At 46.0% G+C, this 19,178-nt stretch overlaps 2 protein-coding genes across 4 annotated transcripts in view; both read left to right on the top strand.

The window, feature by feature from the left end:
- On the top strand, positions 1 to 19,176 carry LOC146347619 (vesicle-trafficking protein SEC22b). Of its 2 annotated transcripts, XR_014790816.1 has the most exons (6): positions 1 to 138; positions 1,430 to 1,539; positions 4,062 to 4,222; positions 9,089 to 9,235; positions 13,181 to 13,986; positions 14,360 to 19,176. XR_014790816.1 is itself a non-coding variant. In XM_084854843.1 (5 exons), exons 1-5 carry the CDS (start codon positions 64 to 66, stop codon positions 13,333 to 13,335), a joined length of 648 nt encoding a protein of 215 aa, XP_084710969.1. In that variant the 5' UTR covers positions 1 to 63; the 3' UTR covers positions 13,336 to 19,176. The 2 variants fall into 2 exon arrangements, 1 of the variants encoding a protein (XP_084710969.1); XM_084854843.1 differs by having other exon boundaries at positions 13,181 to 19,176.
- The window catches only part of ALOX5 (arachidonate 5-lipoxygenase), a 108,490-nt gene continuing 104,692 nt past the window's right edge, over positions 15,381 to 19,178 (top strand). Inside the window, exon 1 of one of the 2 annotated variants that reach the window (XM_084854842.1) lies at positions 15,381 to 15,455. In XM_084854842.1, the coding sequence (XP_084710968.1) occupies positions 15,411 to 15,455 (45 nt within the window). In that variant the 5' untranslated portion in view covers positions 15,381 to 15,410. The remainder of the gene's footprint in view (positions 15,456 to 19,178) is intronic. The other variant, XM_084854841.1, reaches the window with a different exon arrangement.

Below are 19,178 nucleotides of genomic sequence, written 5' to 3'. Positions count from 1 at the left end.
AGGCTAGCGATCCATATTGGGCGGGCAGGGCTTCGGAGCGGCGGGTGGCGTCTTCTTGCTGACATGGTGCTTCTCACGATGATCGCGCGGGTGGCGGACGGGCTTCCGCTGGCGGCTTCCATGCAGGAGGACGAGCAGGTGAGTGGGAGGCGTCGCTTGCGCGCCCTGTTCGCGGCTGGATGTCGTGCGAAGTGCCTGGCGGTCTGGCGCGCTTTCTCGGCGGCTGGCACCGCGACCCTAAGCGTTCGTACAAAGACATAAACTGACTCGTGTCGGATTTAGGTTTGTATGCTGAGGGCGCAATCCTATGCTTGTTTAGACAGAAAAAAAGCCCTACAACTCCCAGCACTCCCCAGCTAACCATGCTGGCTGAGGAATGCTGGGAATTGTAGGGTTTCTTTTTGTCTAAGCGTCCTAAGACCACCTATTTAAAAAAAATTGTGAGATGGGTTTGGGGGTTAGGGTTAGCCTAGGGTTCTAGGATTTCCTAAGTGTGTATGGCCAGACAGTAGTTGCTTAGGAAGAATGCCATTCCTTAGTACTTTTGGTTTGAAAGTCTTGGCACTAGAGGGTAAGCCCCAGCCTTGACATAAGAACTGTACCTGTGCTCCCTCCTGCTGCCAGGAGAAGAAAATCAAGAGCTGGGATGTGCAGGGACCCACTTCTCCCTTTCTTTGATCTGAATATGTTGCAGTACCTTACCTTGGATGGACAAATTACTGGAAGACTGAAAGGTCTGATAAAATAGTGAAGAGCAGAGACATCACACTGACAACAAAGGTTCGCATAGTTAAAGCAGTGGTATTCCCCGTAGTAACCTATGGCTGCGAGAGCTGGACCATAAGGAGGGCTGAGCAAAAGAAGATAGATGCTTCTAAACTGTGGTGCTGGAGGAAAATTCTGAGAGTGCCTTGGACTGCAAGAAGATCAAACCAGTCCATACTCCAGGAAATAAAGCCAGACTGCTCACTTGAGGGAATGATATTAAAGGCAAAACTGAAGTACTTTGGCCACATAATGAGAAGACAGGATACTCTGATGCTAGGGAAAGTGGAAGGCAAAAGGAAGAGGGGCCGACCAAGGGCAAATGGATGGATGGATGATATTCTGGAGGTGACAGACTCGACCTTGGGGGAGCTGGGGGTGGCAACAGGCGACAGGAAGCTCTGGCGTGGGCTGGTCCATGAAGTCACAAAGAGTCGGAAGCGACTGACCGAATAAACAACGAAAGGTCTGAATACAAATAAGGGGGGAGTAGAGCAGGGTGTCCTTCAAACAGTGTATGCTATACAGTGGGAACAGTCTAGCAGCAAAGGAGAAGTGGAGGTTTGGTTACCCTTACTTCAGTTCCTAGTGGTTTGTGGACCCTCGCTCACAATTTGTCAAGGTTTGTTGGACCTGTGTATTTAAGATTTGTGTTCTCTTATAGTCAGGTCGAGACCTGCAGCAGTACCAGAGCCAAGCCAAGCAGTTGTTCCGGAAGCTCAATGAACATTCTCCTACAAGGTGCACCTTGGAAGCGGGACCCATGACTTTTCAGTAAGTACAGCATGAATCACAAAGACCCAAGAGGTTGCTGAAGGCTGTGTGTTTTAGAAGGGAAAATATAGAAATGGAGCATGCCAGGAAGTTTACATGCACTGGAGCAGCAAATCTTGGTGAAAGAAACTGTATAGTACCTCTTGAAAGACAGGCTGCTACTTTCATCCTAGGGGCAGCTCCAGGTTCAACCTTGTAACCATTACATATCCTGCAGAGCCTAATTTGAATGTCTGCAGACTGTTCCTTTCCCACTTCATCTTGCGACTCTGAATATGCAGATACTAACCATCCAGTCGTGTTTTTTTTTTTTCTTTTTTCTCCCCATTCTCTCACCCCTGCCAAACCTGATTTTTATAACATCTTGCCTGATGAAGAGATCTGGAGATCTTGAAAGCTTGCACCTGTTTTGTGATCTTTTGGTTGGCCTAATAAAGTTATTACACTAATATGGATTTTGGAACTTTCAAACACATGAAAGTTGATGCATTTCACTTGTTTTTTTAAAATAGTTTTACATAAAGTTCATTTCACTGATTTAAATTCTCAGTTTGTCTATCAACACTAACCCTGTCCAGGCATTTAGCCTGCTCATGTGAGAGCTAAAAGTGGGATGGGGATGGGAGCATGTACACAAGCCTTGTCCCTTCAGTCCCTGACCTTCCTACAAAAAATGGCCTCTGCCCACCTCAAAGACGCTGTGGGCGCTCCCCCCACTGCAGAGAGATCTTGGGGATATTAGAACATAGCAATAAAAATAGAAATCGATGGGACTGCTGGAATTTTGCACGGGGGGGGGGTTATCACAAAAATTACTGTGTAGAGCATTTGCACAAATCTGATGTACTAGCTCAGCCTTTCCCCCTCCTGCTGACTATTACTGTGGTTGCCTTTGGTTTATGGTCCAGATAGTAAGATTCTCACTTAAATTTATTGCTATCGGGAATATTAAGGAAGAGAATATCAAGATAAGTAGGATCATCACTGTTAGAATTAAGATATAGGTTGATGCCTATGTGTAAATTAAGATGTAGGTCTGTGTCTATGAGTGGGGAGCCCATCTGGCCTGCAGCCTCTCTGTACAGCTTTGATGCCAATGGACACTTGTAAAAACCCTAATTGCCATGCAAGGGAAGGGGGGTTGCTTCTGGAGAGGGAACTGCTAACCATCCCTGTGTGATGCAGCCCCCTTGAAAAATCCTCCTCATGCTGCCACCATTATTGAGTGGAAGGCTTTTTCCAAGCCTAATTGCTGTGAGGGTGGAACAAGGAGAGGGGGTCACAGCTGGGATGGGGAGAGCTAATCCTCCACAGCTGCGACCCCTCCCTAATTGCCCCCCTTTGCTGCAATTAGGCTTTGGAAAAGACTTCATTTGGCTTCAATGGAAGGCCTTTTCCCAGCCTAATTGCAGTGCAGGGGGATCTTCGTGGGAGGGTGAACATTGGGTGGCACCACCTACTGCTGTCATGTTGCCCCTGAGGCAGTACAGCCCTCGGGCTGAAAAATGTTCCCCATTTCTGCTGTAATGCGGTAGACCTAGGGATGGATGGACTGTAAAATCCACTCTGTGTTTCGCGGATTGTCAGGCGCCTGGCACCTTTTGTTCCATCATCCACTCACAGGCAGATGCAATTTTTTTCCCGTCGTGCAGAAAAATACATAAATAATTATGTAAGAGGTTTCATAAGAATGTACATAATATTCCTTAGTATGTAACCTTTAGTGTATTTTCCTGCATTCCATTCAACTTTTCCTCAGCAGAAACTTGTGCATTTTCCTACGAATAAATATGCCTAAATTTCAGGAAAGTTTAAAAAAAAAAAAATCCAAAAGGAGAGGGGTCACTCCGCAGTGGATTCCACAGGTCAAACTCTTAGAAATCTCAGCTCATTTTAGTCCGTCTCGAATTTATCCAGCATCCCTAGGTAGAACCTCTGAAGTAAGTACAGTTTTGGACAAAATATTCATAATTAAACTTAATGTAGATCGGAGCACTGGCTGTTGAAAAGAGGGAAACTGCTCTCTGTCTTTGGGAAAAATTAAGGAAAACTGTCAGGCTGTTCACACAACACACTAACCCCCAGTCGGTGGTTGAGTGTGGGTTGTTTGTTGAACCGTGGGTTGTTTGTTGAACCATGGGTTAGCATGTTGTCTGAATGCAGCATGTTTTCTGCAGGGTGTTGTTGTTTGAACGCAGCCAGAGTGGCTCGTTAACCATGCAGTGTGGCTTTTAACCACCCTGAGCAACCCAACAACAAACCATGGGTTCTCAAAGTGACTTGTTTAAGAAAGTAAGCCACGCTGCATAGTTAACAAGCCAGCCTGGATTTGTTCAGACAACACAATAATCCACTGTTCAATAAACAATCCACAGTTCAAAACAACCCACACTCAACAACTGAGTGTGGGTTAGCGTGTTGTGTGAACAGCCCCATAATCTGGAAATGGGAATTGTCAGTCTAAAGTTGGGAGTTGGTTTCCTGCCAGCCTAACATTTGGCCTACTTAACCTTTTTTTGCAGTTATATTATTGAGAGAGGAGTGTGTTACCTGGTACTGTGTGAAGCTGCCTTCCCCAAAAAGCTGGCCTTTGCATACCTGGAAGATTTACACTCAGAATTTGATGAACAGCATGGAAAGAAGGTGCCAACGGTGTCCCGGCCATATTCTTTCATTGAGTTTGGTGAGGTTCTTACCCTTGAGACGTAACTAGTAAGGGCCAATCTGGGAGATTCCCTTTGTATCTGGGAGATTTCCACCTCTCCCTCCCTTCAGATTGTTTATGTCCTGAGCAGTTTAAATGTGTACATAGATGTTTGCTATTGTGTATGGACCCTTCACTTCTAGGCACGACCATCCTTTCAGCAAGCAAGCTGCTCCCACCAGTTTCTACACTGGTCACTGGAGAGTAGACTAGGCAGCTTACTAAAAGGATGGTCTTGCCTAGAAGTGAAGGGTCCAAGATGATAACCATACACAACAATAGCATTTACATATACATTTAAAGTGCTTCTGGTCTAGTATTTCCTGCCTACTTCGTCTGTATCTACCTCTCCAATGCTCTTATTGTTCCACTAGACCCAAAAAGTAATCATACTGACATGTATGACAGTCTGTCTCTGTTACTGAAGGTTGCAGTGCAAGTTATTGACAGTTTCCATAGCAAAGGAAACGTTTAACCAGTCAAACAAAACTTGGTCAAGCATTAATTCATTAGAACAGTAACACAACCAGAGGTAATTACATTAATTACAGAAAGACTAGGCAGATCAGCCCCTCCCAGGAGCTGTACAAATACCAGGTCAGATTATGTAAAGCTCCCTTCTCCACAAAAAATACAGTGGACTCCAACAGTCTTGACTCCTGGGTGATCTCTGTCTTCTCTTCGTTGCAATCACTCTTTCACTTAGGGCTGGGTGCAGCACTCAGACAGTTAGGTGGAAGGCATAAAGTATGTGTACAATATCACCCACATGGGCTATGCTGAAGATCCTGGTGGCATATAGGTGACAGTTGTTTGCTTATTATAAAAATAACGTACTACATGAAATAATACAGTCAAAACACCAAAGTCCATTACAAAAACGCAAAAAGCTTCAAAATTATACTAATACATGGAGGGCTAATACAGTCCTATCGGGATAGGCAGCCGCCTCCGAACTTGAAGGCGACTGCCTATCCAGTGCAGGGCAGGAGAAGCACGGAGGGGGTCGGCCCCTCTGCATTTCAGCTGCCCTGCATTTACGGCTAGATAGCTGATTTTGGCTGTCTAGCTGTGGGACCTCAGAGCGCAGGAAGCGCTAGCCTGATGACATGTAGGATGTGTTGTACTGGCATTTCCGACTTCCCCGACATGCCCCCAGGAATGCCCCGTTTTTGCCGCTCCACGATCCTCTTCCGAGTGCGGGGCTGTGCCGCACTGCCTACAAGGCAGCGTGGGAGTGGGTGGAGGTTGGTTCTCAGCCGCTGACTAGCAGCCATAGGATCGTGCCCTAAGAGCTCTAACTTACCATTAATACAAAAACAAATCTGACTCTAAAATTGTTAAATTTTCTTATATTACCATTAAAGAATCCACTTTTTGTATATTAAGATTAAGGAGTCTATTATGATTATATTACTATTCAAGAGTCTACTTATCATATTTACATTAAAGAATCCCCATGGAAATCTTAATTACATCATAAAATGTCCCGCTGCAGGTGAAATATAAATGTCAACATATGTACCTCACTAAACTTTAAATTAGTACTCTTGCAGTCATGTAAGGAATATTTCCAATCCACAGCCAACATTTTCTCCATTTGCCGGATGGTAATCTACCCTTCTCTATCATGTTCAAAACCTTGATTCAGCTCAGGATAAACCATACCAACCAATCTGTTTTGTAGGGGAGCTCATTTCTTTCCTCCTTTGAATTGTTAATGCCAGAATAACCAATGTATTATCCTCATGGCATTTCCTAGATCCTAGCACAGGTGATGATTTGTTAGTCTTGTGGTCCTTACCCTCAAAAGTCAGATATTAGGAACATAAAAAGTTGCCTTAGGGCACAAGCCTACTGGAACAGCCCTGAGCCTCCGAACTCAGAGGCTTACGGGCATCCAGTGCAGAGGGGAGGAGCAGTGGAGACAATGTTCTCCTCCACACTCATCTTGCTCTGCATGTTGGCTAGATGGGCTTGTTCACCCATCTTTCTGGGGCTCTGCAGAGCGGGAGGGAAGGAGGCCGAGGAGGCCTGGGGTTCTGCGTGAGCCAGCCTCACCAGTCCCCTCCCCTCCTCCACTGGCATGCCCCCTTTCCCTCTTTTCTCAAGATTGCCAGCACAGTTCTCTCCGCACCAGCGGGGAGCTTGGATTCCTGGCTTCGAGATCAGAGCAGTCTTCAGTCTCAGATCCAGGAATCCGAACTATCCTATGCCCCCCCCAACTCTGTCTAGGGGCCATAGGATTGCTCCCTCAGTCAGCCTGTTTTGTCCATCTAGTTCAACATTATCTATGCTGAAGGGCAGTGGCTGTCCAGGGTCTCAGGTGGATCTTTTAACTGGAGATGGTGGGGATTGAACCACAGACCTTTTCCATGCAGAGCATGTGCATGAAACTATTGTCCAGTCCCAGTTCTATAGAAGAACAGCCTTTAAAGCAGGGATGCAGGACTTCTTTCAGCCCAAGCACCAAGTTCTGTTTCAGAGACGCTCACGTGGGCTGCGTCCCAGTGGTGGGCGGGGCTGAAGGCAAAAGGCGTGGGGCCCAAAAGCCCAGCCTAGTTTAGCTGAAGGCACTTATTGCCAGTAACAAAGCCTCAGGAGGGGCATTTCAGCCTTTCAGAGTGTGGGGAAAAGGGCTGCACAACCCCCCACCAAACCATCAGTGGGTGGTGGAAAGGTGGCAGGGCTAGGAGAAAGGGTAGGGCCTTTTAGGCAACCCTGGAGGGCCGATTGTGGTCCCCAGGCTTGAGGTTCTGCACCCCTGCTTTAAAGCTCAGTGCATTTCACAGGTGGTTATTTAGCTTTAAGAAGTTGTCTGGGCCAGCCTTACCCAGCCTGGTGCCCTCCAGATGTTTTGCAGTGACAACTCCCAGCGTTCCTGATCATTGCTCATGCTGGCCGGGGCTTATGGGAGTTAAAGGCCAAAACATCTGGAGGGCACCAGGTTGGGGAAGGCTGGTGTAGACCGTAACATTGTTTCCATTAAATTCTGTTTTCATTTTAAACCAGATCACTGAAGGGCAGGGGTTGGTGGCAACTGCAAGTCATTGCTCGCTAGTAAGCCAAGCCACGATGTATGGATCCTCGAGAATATGAGTTCAGTTGACCTGTGTCTCAACCCAGTTTCATCAATGTTCAGGTTCACCTCCTGTCCCCTCTGTGAATTATTGTCTTGGCGTCCGCAGTGATGAGGATGTGGACTCTTAGAGCCTCATCTCCACAGAAGACTGCTATTTTAGGTTTTCTTGGTTATAGCTAGGGAATTGTTCCCTCCTCTGTGCTGTGAGCCTGCCCTGTGGGATGCTGAAATGGATGTGGCGTGCTAGGGGTGTGATGACTAAATGGTGAGTGACTAAATGCAACTGCTCAGCCATGATAGGGAACATAAGGCAACTGGCTGTCAAGGATTTCTGAGTTTTTTCCTGAAGCAGCTAATTACTCAACTGTCTACTCTCCCCTTGTCGCTCTTGATCTGGAACCCACTGGATCCTTAACCACTCCTTGCTACATGTCAGCTACACAAAAGGTATATTGGATATAAAGCAAAATCACTTTAACAGAGCAAGCACATTCTCGCTGTAGGAAATTCAGTTCGTCTAAGAGTTTTCAATTAACTTGGGGCGATTTTGTTCACTTTATAGCCAATTACATTAGCATAGGTAACAAAGAATTAGCCAATTATATAGACCGATGAATATTCCATTACTCGTTTAAACTTGTCTGTCTTATCAATTAAATTAAGGGAAGTACACATCTCTGGAACATGAGTGAACTTTCATACTTAGGGAGAGAAGGTTGTATGAGTTTTGAAAATGCATTTAGTTATTGTCAGTATATACTGACTTTAGTTCTGGGCTCTGTCTTCTGGGGGCTTTAGAGGGAGGCAGACATCTAGAGTTGCAGGGGCACATGATGGAGCTTGCTTGGTTTTGAGTAGAAGTGTGCACCAACCACAAGTTTTGACTCAGACCCTAATTCAGTGCTTCCTTGTGGACCCTTTTGAAAAGGACAGACAGCGCAGAGGTGGCCCTATATAAGAAAACTGCAGAGTTTCAGGAAGATAGGTGCAGCAGTTTAATGTGGAATGGGAGTCCTCAAATATGTGGGGAGGGGCGGGGGGGGAGTGATTTGCTCCCCGTCTCCGCCCTTTGCCTTTTGGGGCAATTTGTATGAAAATGGCACACATCACTGAAGTGTCTCCAGGCAAAAAGCCTTCAAAGTTTCCGAAGGATAGGCGCAGGGACTAGGGAGTTATGATGAATGAAAACTAGTGTAAGGATTTTTTCATAGTAAAGCCTAGTAGCTTTGGAAGAATAGCCACTTCAAGGTCCCACCCTTGCCCTCCCCCAAAGCACAATGATTGGAGAGCCTTTGGTAAAACATGCCCTATGATTAGAAGGTGAAACTGTCAGTCACTAAATTGCATTCCTCTCCACCCCCCTTAGCATTCAGAGAAAAGCAAAAGATGCTATTTTTGGAGACACTATCTGCCTTTCCAAAGCTGAATTGCGAACGAAGCCTCATGCAGTGTCCAGCTTCAGTTCAAGTCACTTTGGGAAAGGCCCACTTTGCCTTGGGAAGCACCAGAAATGATTGAGGCAGCCCAGTTTGGCTTGTGCTTCAGCCAGATCTGATGCACATCCTTAGTCTTGAGTGATACCACTGCGTCTGTTCTCCGAAAGGCGAGTTTGCTCTCGAGAGACGGGTCATTGAATTGGAAAGGGCATTGTGATTGGCAGAGAACCTAGGCTGCCTAGAAGTGTGGAATGGGTGTGTAAGGTACAGCTTATGTATATTGGAGGGAGAAGAGGGCCATTCTTGAGCAACTGTCTCTTGTTCCAGATACTTACATCCAGAAAACGAAGAAACTGTATATCGACAGTCGTGCCAGAAGAAACCTTGGCTCCATCAACACAGAGTTGCAGGATGTACAGAGAATCATGGTAGCCAACATCGAGGAAGTCTTGCAACGAGGCGAGGCACTTTCAGGTACAGGGACAAGTGGAAACACAAGCCGTTGCCCCTTGTTGAGGATGATTAGGCAGACAGTTGCAGGCTCTGCAGGGTAACTGTCTGCCCATAAGGAAAAGGGAAAGTAATCGCAAGCTGCTCATCATGACGTAGCTGCCCTTTCTTGTAACAAAGAGCCATCCGAGCCCCCCCATGCCTGTCCACAGTGGAAAGTCTTCAGTAGAAGCCCTCCTCTGGGCGGCCCCACTGTTGGAGGTGTGGCACGTAAAGGGTCCAGGGGTTTTCTGTGTTGGCACCCCAAGCGTGGAAGGCACACCTGTTCCAGTGTCACCTTGGCAGCAGGTGAAGGCCTTTGTATTTTTCCAGGTATCATAAGTCTGTAGTTCAATCTCATGTCATTATGCTCTTTCAGAATTGTGCTGCTTTGAGTATGCCTGTATACTTTATTTATTTGCTACTACTCAAATGTATATAGTGCTTTCCACAGAGGTCTCAAAGCAGTGAACATAAAATACAGTGGCATCAAAATAACAACACAACGCTTCAAAATTAATCAGCAGTAGAACCGCACACTCTGCTGTGTGTTACCAACAGAAGCTGGCTGGGTCACACTTTGGGGAAAGCCTGGTGGCAAATGGAGTTTCAAGAAGATGTCTAAATGTCAGAACGAAGGGGGCTTGTCTAACATTGGTGAAGCCTTCCAGACGGCGGGTGCTGCAACAGAGTGACATGCTCTGCTTCAAGTGCTCCTGAGATGCACCTCCAGAGCATGTGCCACCCTCAGAAGAGGTCCCTCTGATTATCACAGGAGATCGGGCAGGGAGGTTTGGGCTGAGGCTGTCTTCAAGGTAACCTGCTGCCAAGTTCTTTTGGGCTGTATAGGTTAACAACAACACCTTAACTTTGGCCCGGGAGCTTATAGGCAGCCAGTGCAGTTCTGTGTGTTTCCCACCCCACTTTCTTGGTAAGCCTTTTTGTAAGTGCTCCAGCAAAGTTGCCTGAAGGGCAGAGTAGAAATATCAATAATAAATAAACAACATTCTTCGCGTAGCAGTACCAGGAGTAATTCCTAATTTTTGTCAAGCAGTTTAATGTCTTTTATGTGTGTGACTTTCAGTGCAGCGATTCTTTCACACACAGGGGTCAGCACACAGTGCGTCACCTTAGATCACGCCTGTTGTTAATGCACCCCCCCTTAATTCTGTTCCTGTTAGTTCATGACCCATTTTTGCTTGGCAGAGGAGCTTGAGCAGGGCTGCACCCTGGAAATCACTGCTCTAACTATTATTTAGGGACACTAACACACACAAAAAAAAGGTTGCAAAGCATGGCTGGCCTCAGGAATAGGCATGGCTGGGCAGCGGCTAAGGGCCCAGTGCCTCAGCAGAGCACACTGCCAAACCCTGCGGAAGAAGAGCAGTAGGAGCAACTAGGGCTGCCTGCCTCCCACTATCCATCCCCCAGAAGATGGGGCTTCCCCGCCGGGGCTCACTCCTCAGTGTTCTGTGTGGTACTACCGCATCTTCTCCCTCCATTGGACCCAGCCAGCCCTCATGGTTGGGGTGCCTTCTGCCTCCCAGTTGCTGCAGCCTGCAGCTAAGCACAGACAACGCACATACGTCTAGGAATCTTTGTGGGAATCTTCCCAGTTTTGAGGAAAAGGCAGTCTGCACATGCTTGTGTCATTTCTGCTAGATTTTGGTTCCTTTCTCCCACTAAAAAGGTATTGCAGTGATAGACCTCTCTCCCTCCCTAGCTGCTCCTGAAACCCTGTTCTCCAACTCTACTTAAAATGGTGGTAAGGGCACCTTTTCTCTCTGCTTAGGAAACTGGAAAGGAAAATCACTTAGCCCTACTTTCTACGATTTTTGGTGGGGGCAGGGCTGGTCCTGTTAAGTCGTCATCTTGCCATTGCTCTACTTGGTAGGTACTGGGCATCTAGTTTAAAAAATTAAAAAGTAGATCCCATAGATCTGAAGCCTTTGCTGTAAAGCTTCATGTACTTTGACAGTGCTGTCTAAGCTGTAGATAACAGCTAATTAAAATTAGAAAAGAGGAAGTAGAAAAAAGAATTGAATTCAAAGAGTAGTAGGAAAGACATGACAATGAGCAAGAGAATAAAGGGAAGAGATGTGGTTAGCTGACTGAATAGCAACATTACACTCTTGTGTAATGCAGAATGACTGTTTATATGAACTTGCTAATCAAATGTTTTTACCTCACTCCCCTTCTTTGCTGCTTTTCACTTCGTTTTACTTTCTTGAATGTTATCTTCTGTCTCTTTGCCTTTTCCTTACACTGAAGTTGCAGCAGATGCTATAGTTGGATGATGGTATGTCATTATTTGGGGCAGGTATCCCACAGATTATGAGGAGAATTATATGTGTATTGGAAACAAAAAATCTTTGAAAGGACATAAGAGTGTTTGACTGGGACTGGGGAGACTCAGATTCAAGTCCCCGCTCAGCCATGAAGCTCCCTGGGTGACTTTGGGCCAGTCACTGTGTCTCAACCTAACCTACCTCACAGGGTTGTTGTGAGGATAAAATGGCGAGGAGGATCACGTATGCTGCCTTGGGCTCCTCCGAGGAAAAGGCAGGATATAAATGCAACAAATAAATAGAAAAATGAGGGCTCAGAGGCTGATGGGCATCTTACGCAGAGCAGGAGGAGCGCGGAGGCAATCTTTGCCTCTGGGTTTCTCCTGCTCTGCACTTTTTGCTGGACTGGCATTTTTGCCCACCTTGCTGGGGCTCTGTGGAGGGGGAGGGAAGGAAGCTGGGGAGGACTGGGGATAGCTCATATCCCCACTTCCCCAGTCCAATCCCTGCCCACAGAACTCCTTTTCCCTCCTCTCAGAGGTCGCCTTTGCAACTTCTGAGAGGCAGCAGGTGGGGTTTGCTCCACGCTGCCTGCTTGCCTTGCCCTGCATTTTGGCTAGGCATGCTTTTTCACCCATCTTTCTGGGGCTCTGCAGAGCAGGAGGGAAGGAGGCTGAGAAGGTCCTGGCATTCTGCGTGAGCCAGCATCCCCGGTCTTCTTCACCCGCTCCCACTGGCATGCCCCCTTTTCCTCTTTTCTCGAGGTCGCCGGCGCGGTTCTCTCCGCACAAGCGGGGAGGAGGCGGGGAGCTTGGACACCTGAGTCCAAGCCTGGAGCACTGCCTCTGACCTCAGATCCAGGAATCCGAACTATCCTGCTGCCCCCCAGACACCGCCTGGGGGCCATAGGAGTGCTCTCGAAATCCGTTAATGTAGCTGCAGAAGGGGCCTGGGAGCCCTGTCTGAAAGGGTTGGGAGCAGTCCTTCAGGCTGAGCAGCAGGCTTCTCTCTTTATGCAAGGCAGATTTACAGACAGCCGTAAAGACAGGTGCCTGACGGTCCACATAAACTTGTGGAGAAAGAATAGTTTTGCCTGTTTCTGACATGAGTTTGGAATACTCAAGTTAGCATTTAGATTACACATTAAAAGATACAAATGTGGGTTTGCAGGAAAAAAATCAATAAAAATTATTAACAGTATTTGCTATTGATTAGCAGTTTTGAATAATAAGCACCTTGGGAACCAAACCTATTTGGGGGCAATTCCCCCTCCCTCACTGTGTAAGAGGACCCTTCTGAAAGGCTTTTCAGAGGCTGAGTGGTGGTTGTGGGACGGGAAACTGGCCTTCCATGAACTTCCTTAAGCTTAACTTATCTTAAGTTACGGTCCACTGTCTCTAATTTACAGCAAAAGTTTCTATTATAGTAGATAATAGACAACTGACAGCAACTTTCAGCACCCTGTAAGCTTTTCAGCAAGAAAGACTAAAACTCCTAGTTTAGGTCAGATTGAAGTGAGACCTTTAATATCAAACATAATATATGGCAAAGATACATAAATCCAGATCTACACAACTATCATTACTAATTTGCTTTATTTCAGAAGTTTAATATCTTTTTGTATTTTATTCTTTTGAAACAGCTTTGGATTCCAAGGCAAACAACCTGTCCAGTTTGTCCAAGAAATACCGCCAGGATGCGAAGTATTTGAACATGCGTTCCACCTATGCCAAGCTTGCTGCTATTGCTGTGTTTTTTATCATGTTGATTGTCTACGTGCGGTTCTGGTGGCTGTGAGAGCTTTCCAGGCACCAAGAAGAGGCGACTAGTAATACAGCAGGTGTATAGTTGTAAGATGCCAGGATCACAGGGATGTACATTAGAATCCCCATAAGATGTTCTTAGAATGAGCATTGCTGCTATTCTCAAGTGAATTATAATTCCCAAATGTTAGAGCTTGCTGGCAGCCACAGATTTTCATTTCTAGCAGTTGCACACTTAGAAGACATTATATTTGTCCTTCCCACTAGCAGCAGTGATAAGGGTGTTCTGCGTTGTCCTGGCTGATCCGCTCGTTTCACTGCTACTCCGCACTGCTGGCAATAGGCTCATCCTTTTCCTTGTAAATGAGCCCAGCCCTGGTAGTAAAGGGACTCTAATGAACATTCCTGGTACTAGTGGCATTTTCTTATTAAGAATTTGGGTCTTGCTATTTGAACAGAAATCCCTGTTTGAAAGTTGACATTTTATTACACACATTTTTTTTAGTTTGTCCAGTGCTGATTTTTGTATTCTCAGACATCTCCGTGAATCTAGTAAGTAAATTCTGCTTTAACAGACCTCATCCAACGCTAAGTGAAATGTTGAAACAGTTGTCACAGAATTAAATTACTAGTACATAATCCAGTTTCATTTCAGAGAAATCATGTTTTAAAACTTCCTTTGAATGTAATAACCGCAGGAAGCCTTGGGTTCATATGCTCCCCTGTTCCCTCTCCTCCTCCTGTACGGCTGGGAGAAGAAGTTCGGAGCTATCGCTTCTGCTTTTGCTTTACCATAGCTTGTTCTGTTGTCTGGACTGATGAACTAGTTAATCCTAACTATACTTTCTAGCAAGCCAACTTCAAACCAAAGTAAATAAAATAAATAAACAAACAAACAATAATTATAGAAGCTAGATTGTTTAAACTAACCAAAGCTAAGATTAACTATGGTCTGTCAGCCAGGACAAACCATGGCTAAACAAACATGGAAGCTTCTGAACTCTTCTCTGCTTTGTGGGGAAGGGAAAGGGGAGTGCATAAGCCCCAGGCTTCCTAAGGCTCAGCATGATGTGCAAACTGCCTCTAGGGGACTTGCAAGTGTCCCCTCTCCACGAATGTGGCTTCTTCCTGTACTTCCCACAGTATATAAGACAGCCTATTGTCTGGATCCCCCTGCTTACAAAAGGACTGAAGAAGAGCAGGCCTCTTCCTGAATGCTGTGTGTTTTGAAAAATTAATCTCCTTTGTCAGTCTCCTGTTTCCCAGGTCTTTGTTTTCTTCTTCTGTGTAGCAAAAGATAATTCATTGCTGTGGGGCAGAAACTGTCAGCATCTAAACTCTGTAAGGTATATTTGCTTTGGAGTTTCCTAGTTCTCAAGCAAATTCCACTGAGTGGATCTGCACAAATTCAGGAAGTCTGAAAAGCATGTGTCTTCGTGTGTGCCCCAAGCCGGGGAATAAGGCGAATAACCTACTCTCAAAGGCAGCCTATCTGACTCTTGCTGCCATCCTAAGGCTGTAAATGTAGGAAGCTAGCTTTTGTGGCAATGAATCTGTTCCTGACTTCTGCATGCTATGTGATGTTTTGCTGCTGACAACTTGTTTCTGAATTCCTACTGACAGTGTCCCAGTTCAATATACAACTAGTATAGGTCTGTGGGAGCTCTACAAGGTAAATAGAGTCATTTCTTGATTCTGACAAGGTCAAAGAAATCCTCAGCATTGATTGGTAGTTCTTATGTTAGTTGTCTGATGACACCCAAGTGTCAGCAGTGAAATAAACATGTTAAATTTAATCTTTAGTTTGCACTGACCTGGTCTCACTCGTACTTTCCTAAAGCCACTATCTATATTTGCCCCTTTAAGAGACCAGTTAGGGCCCTCAAAGGGGGATGGTGTTGTGAATCATGGTCTTAAGCCCCACTCAACGGCACTATTGATAGAGCCAACCTGTCTCCCTGTATTTTTTTTTTAATTTGACTTAAAATTTTACTCTACTTTGTTTTGCTTACTTTGTCCTAGTGGCTGGGACCTAGCCTTCTCCACTGGAGATCCAGGCAGAAAGTAGCAGACCTTCAGTTGATCCCTGGAGTTAAGGAACCATTGAGGATGTGGAGTTCTGTCTCCCAATGTGGTATATCATATGGTTTGAAGGTATATGACACAGCAGTCTTGCTGAAGCTCAGCAGGTCTGGGTTTGCTTAGTGCCTCAATGGGAGAATACATGGCAACCCTATGTACAAATAAATATGCCCCAAAGTTATTTGCAACATTGTGGTTATATTTCCAAGGAACTATAAATGGCATGAAATGGCTCATAACATTTCTAGTCCACCTGCTAAAAGTGATTGGTTGTATTTAGGTTAGTGCCCTAGAAAGCTAGCTGACTCTTCCCGTAGTGTTGCCTGGTGGAAGAAGAAAGTCCCCCCAAGCCCATTCTCCTGGCACCATCACTGACATGGAAAAGGGTCCTTAGGTCCCAGGACCTCCAATCCTCAGCATGGACGACAGCAGGCAATGGGAACATCCAGTTGTTAATGGATCTCAGCTCCCATCAGCACTACCCAGTGTAGTCATTGGTGAGGGATGATGGAAGTTGCAGGCCAGCAGGATCTGGAGGGCCACACGTTCCCCATCCCTGGGCTATAGAGACAATGGGATGTTCTGTTCATTGATGCCAAGATCTTGGGAAATGATCCATCTGGAGTCTTAAGAAAAAGTAGTTGGACCTTCATTGGGAAGAGAATCACGGGCTTCCAAGGGAATAATCACAGAGCACATCGGCCTCCATGGACTGAACCAGAACATGAACGAATCCATCAGTCATGGGCGCAGCCATGGCGCAAAAAGAGGGATCCAAGGCAGGGATCCTCATGATTTTTACAAGAAACATACCCCCAAACGCTGTATCACAGAGCACATTTGTTTCCATGAGATGAACCAGAAAAATCACAGATCTGCTATTTGTGCGTGCAGCCACAGTGTAAAAACAGGGATCTTTGGCAGCAATCCTCTTGATTTCATATGGTTTTTACAAGAAAAATAACTGTAAACACCATCATATCTGAGAACACATCTGCCTCCACTGCCTGAACCATGAAAATCATGGGTCTGCCACTCGGTGCCGCCACAGCACAAAAACGTGGAGGCAGGGATTTGCAGGGAACCTCATGACTTTTACCGAGAAAATCCCCCAAACCACAATCTAATCACAGATTACATCTTCATCTATGAAGTGGACCATGAAAATCTGAGATCGGCCACTCGTGGGCACAGCCATTGTGCAAAAACATGGATCCGAGGTAAGGATCCTCTTGATTTCATATGATTTTCACTGAGCAAATCCCTCAAACCACAATCAAATCACAGAGCACATCTTCCTCCATGGACTGAACCAGAAAAATCCGGTTCAGTCCAAAAAAGGATCATCTGCTCATGGGCACAGCCACAGTGCAAAAACTTGGATCTGAGGCAGGGATCCTCATGATTTTTACAGGGAAAGCCCCCAAAACACCATCATATTGCAGAACACACCTATGCTCAGGGAATGAATGACAGAAAACATAGATCTGGGGCTTCATAGAACCATCATGTTATAAAACCATGGCGAAGACACACAATTCAATATGGATCCTCTGAATTTTTACATTGGGTCCCCCCTGCCCAAAATGCCCCCATCAAAGCACAGAACTCATCGTCGTCCAAGTATGCACACACTAAGAATCCCAGATCTTCTGCTTCCCAGCAGATCCCAGATCATCTGCTTCACCTCAAATGGTGTGAACCCTTTAGGAGGGGCATGGATTCTGATGGATCATCTGGATTTTATATGTAGTGCATCCAAAATCATAGCTGAATCTCATGGCTTGAATGACAAGATCTTAGATGAGCTAGCATGGGCCCCACGTCCACCGACGCTGGCGGAACTCATCCAATCATGTGCAGATTGACAGTCCGCTGGAAGGGCGCCGTCAAGCCAAGAAGGCCTCTGTTAGCAGGGATATACCTCCTCCCATCCCCCCACGGCCACTGCCCCCTCCCCCCCGCAGCCCTGTTGCAGGGGCGGAGGAGACCCCGATGCAACTGGGACCCGATCCATGCTACTGCCGGAAGAACTGGAGCAGTGGCATGCCGAGCCACGGTACTTCAGGTGTAGAAGGAGGGATCACTTTGCCAGATTCTACTGTTTCCGACCAACAGTCCCACCCCCCTCCCCAGCTCCTGCCCCCCAAGCCTGACTAGGCCACCCCCCCAAGTCTGCTGGGGGTCTCCAGTGATGAGGCACCATCCACAACAATCCTGGGCTGCGACTGTGGCAGTGTGCTGGTTAACACTGCCTGATCACTTCTGCTGTGAGTGGGAGCACCGAAACACCCCGGGGATGTCCTGGCCCCTTGCTAGTTTGTTGTGACATGAAACCAAGAACTCTGGTTTGTCTGTTCATGATCAATTTCAGAGAAATAAGCTACGGTTTGGTTTGGGGTTATTTCTCAGGCTTGTTCTGGAAGAGACAAGCCAGACTCCCTTGTCTGCGCATCACAACAAACAACCCAAGGACAAAACATTCCTGGATTATTTAGCTGTTCTCACTCACAGCAGGCGATCAGGCAGTGTGCACTAGCACTCATTCCTAAAAACCCATGGTTTTTAAAAAGTGATTACAGGATCCATGATTTTTAAGGGTCAGTTCTAAAGATACGTGCTTTGAATCAATGCTTTTGTACTGTAGTGGAACAGTCAAGTACAGGATCAGTAAATGGGTTCAGTACATGGACATCTGTGGGATCTATGATCTGACCATGGTTTCTTGTGGATACCATAAAATTCCTATCCATGTTTTTGTGCCGTGCCTGTGCCAATGAGTGGCAGATCTGCAATTTTTCTGGTTCAGTCTGTGGAGGTAAATGTGCTCTGTGATATGATGGTGTTTGGGGGTATGTTTCTTGTAAAAAAATCATGAGGATCCCTGTTTCAGATCCCTGTTTTTTGCGCCATGACTGTGCCCAGGAGTGGCGGATCTGTGATTTTTCTGGTTCAGTCTGTGCGAGCACATGGGCTGTGATTGGATAGCGGTTTGGGGAGTCTCCCCTTTAAAAATCATATGAAGTCATGAGGAGCCCTTTTTGATTTCAGGGATCCTTGTTTTACTTCCAATTGCTAGCAGATCAGCTGTAGCATCCAAATATGTTAATCCTTCTCTGCTCAGGACCTCTCTTGTCTGTCTGGTCTGCCTTTCTCCAGGCTTGTAGCTTATGGGCATCTTTACACCAGCCTCAAATCCTGCATTTAAAACGGGGCTTTCTGCTTCTATTTGAAATGCAGGATCACAACTCCTCCCTTTTTCACGCGCTTCTTTCCCCCGGCCCCCATATCTGAGTCTTCCATCTCTTTCATTGATCTTGCTCCTCTTCTTGCCACTTTTCCTCCTTTCACAGAGGGAACTCAAGCAGAACACAACGAGGTAATTTGATACCACATTATCTGCGATCTATTTAAAAACGAAACAAAGGGCATAGTGCAGGAGAAGCCCTGGAGGTTCACAGCGTCATGTAACAAGCTCCCAAACTTCCATAACAGAGCCATCTCGATCTCAGGATAAAAGGTCCGTGTGAAGAAACCATCTGTCTAACTAAAGACTTCCTAAAGTTTCGTTAGGCAATGAAATGCAAATTCCCCCAAGAAAAGGCTCCTAAGATTATCTGTGGGGGCAGATTTGAAGAAGATGGTTTGCCCAGCGCACAGGATACTCTGCAAACTGATTATTAACTCCTCTCCATCCGTTTCACTTAAGCAATTGAAGGGGAATTTATCTAATTTTTAAAGTATTGAAATAATCACGCAAGAGCGTTTAATTTCTAATTATGTTAATTGCTTTAT

Source organism: Heloderma suspectum, chromosome 4, assembly GCF_057233095.1.
Source record: "Heloderma suspectum isolate Gila_16-S chromosome 4, 16-S_ref, whole genome shotgun sequence".
Taxonomy (NCBI): Eukaryota; Metazoa; Chordata; class Lepidosauria; order Squamata; family Helodermatidae; genus Heloderma; species Heloderma suspectum.
Note: the sequence above shows the minus strand (reverse complement) of the source record. Positions and strands in the feature narration are given on the sequence as shown.

Excerpts from the sequence above, each read along its gene's own strand:
- LOC146347619 (XM_084854843.1), top strand. The coding sequence starts at position 64 with ATGGTGCTTCTCACGATGATCGCGCGGGTGGCGGACGGGCTTCCGCTG. Across the intron at positions 1,540-4,061 it reads GCGGGACCCATGACTTTTCA|TTATATTATTGAGAGAGGAG; the intron begins GTAAGTACAGCA and ends CTTTTTTTGCAG. Across the intron at positions 9,236-13,180 it reads ACGAGGCGAGGCACTTTCAG|CTTTGGATTCCAAGGCAAAC; the intron begins GTACAGGGACAA and ends CTTTTGAAACAG.